The 1,895-nt window shown below is 51.7% G+C and overlaps 1 protein-coding gene across 2 annotated transcripts in view; it reads left to right on the forward strand.

The window, feature by feature from the left end:
- LOC107103297 (E3 ubiquitin-protein ligase HECW2-like) overlaps positions 1-1,895 on the forward strand; it is a 39,612-nt gene that overhangs the window by 19,312 nt on the left and 18,405 nt on the right. For both annotated transcript variants that reach the window (XM_015402948.1, XM_015402949.1), the window contains exons 9-10: positions 91-896; positions 973-1,114. In XM_015402948.1, the coding sequence (XP_015258434.1) occupies positions 91-896; positions 973-1,114 (948 nt within the window). The remainder of the gene's footprint in view (positions 1-90; positions 897-972; positions 1,115-1,895) is intronic.

Raw genomic sequence — 1,895 nt, forward strand, 5'->3', positions numbered from 1 at the left:
GATGGAGCTTGGCCATTTAAGGCTTTACATGTGAGAAGGAGGATTTTAAATTCTATTCTAGAGTTCCTCACTCTCCTTCCTTCTACCCAGATGCCATGGGAACCATCCTGGGCAGCGGAGACCCCGGCAGCCCGTCTGATGATGAAGACCTCCCTCAGGCCTCTTCGTCCTCCCGTGTCACGGGCGAGTCCTCCCCCACCGGTTCCGACGACGGCCCCCTGTTGGTGAATGGCCTTTGTTGCTACGGAGACGACAGTGTGTGGCAGGAGCACGGACACATGGGAGGCGGTGATCTGCCCGCCGCCGCTCCAGGGGTCCACACCAGTCGGCAGGTGTCCCTCAACGACTACCTGGACGCCATCGGGGCCCCGTCGGGTCCTGGGGACCGGCCCTCGCCAGCACCGTTGCCCAAACTGCGCTCCAGCTTCCCGACGGACACGCGGCTCAACGCCATGCTGCACATCGACTCTGACGAGGATGAGGAAACGGCGGGGCAGCAGAGGGAGCAGTCACAGGAGAGGACAGAAGCGAGCGGATCGGCGGCGCCGCAGAGCGAGGGTTCGAAGGAGGGAGCCGGAGCGGCAGCAGAGGAAGGATCTTCTGCTACTGCTCAGCCTGCAGCCGAACCTCTAGAGGCTGGAAATGAAGGAGCAGCTGAAGAGGACGATCAGGGCTCTGCTCCAACCGGGGCGTCAGTGGGCGGAGCTGAGGAGGCGTCCGGGGCCTCAGCTGGGCTGACTGAATCCTCCACAGGTACCAACTCTTCCCAGACGCCTGGAGCTGAGGCCACTGCTGCCGGTCCACCGGGGGGCGCCGTTCCAGAATGTTCCTGTCAGGACCAGAGCAGCAGGATGGGAACCTGTAGCTCCTCCCTCGGTCCACTTTCACCCATCCAAGTAAGCGCCAGTACCTTCGGCAACTCCACCGCCGACATCTTGGAGCTCATCTTCGGTTCCCCTTGTCTTCCACCAGGAGGTCGAAGTGAGGAAAGAGCTCGCTCCGAAAGCGGAGGAGGAAGGGGCGGAGTCGTCGAGCAGCGAGGCGAACGGCCCGGCGGGAGCATCGGCTCCGAGCGGCAGCAGAGGAGGAGGGGGAGGAGCCAGTTCTGAGGCTGGTAGGTGGTTCCACTGGGTGGCGGTTCACACATAGGGGGCGCCGTCGCCAGTTTTCACCCAGCGACACGCTTGATTTAAAGTTCATTTCTGATATATGAAAGGATGGAGATGGATGGAGGTGTTGATTGCAGCAATCCCTCCTGCTGAGGAAACCTGGCTGCCTTTAAATGGTTAACCGCTGCTTTCTGGTATTAGGTAAAAAAAAAAAAACTGGCCAGAAAAAAAATAAACTATACAGTGTTTTTACAAATAGATATACTGTGTATATGGAAAATAGGTAATCAATATACGGCTGTTGACATTTTTATACTATTATATATTTACACATATAAGTATATATATATATAGAGAGACTTGTATATTAATATTTGGGTATACCTGTATAAATATGTTTCTGTATACAGTAATAGAAAAGTTGTTGCTTTGCAACATGCATCCATCCTATCAGAATATTGTTTTACTCTTAACCCCACTAAGAATATTGAAATAAACTGAAACATTTGTTTGTTTTCAGCAAAAAACAAAAAAAACTGTGAAAATGAATTCAATATTCGGAAAGTTGAAGTTTATTAAAACGGATTCTGTTCCTGCTCAACACATTACATCAAGATATGGGGTCCGCTCTTATATTATGTCCATGTGATTAACTGCCAGGAATCTGGGGCCCCAATGAAAGACACTGATATTGATTTTTATGCCCTGAGAGCTCATTTTTCAGTAATCTAGTCGTTTAATGACATAAAATCAATTTTTTCATGTGGCTGCTTCAGGCTGCTCATG

The sequence above is a fragment of the Cyprinodon variegatus genome, unplaced genomic scaffold (assembly GCF_000732505.1).
Source record: "Cyprinodon variegatus isolate N-32 unplaced genomic scaffold, C_variegatus-1.0 Scaffold1416, whole genome shotgun sequence".
In the NCBI taxonomy this organism is placed as follows: Eukaryota; Metazoa; Chordata; class Actinopteri; order Cyprinodontiformes; family Cyprinodontidae; genus Cyprinodon; species Cyprinodon variegatus.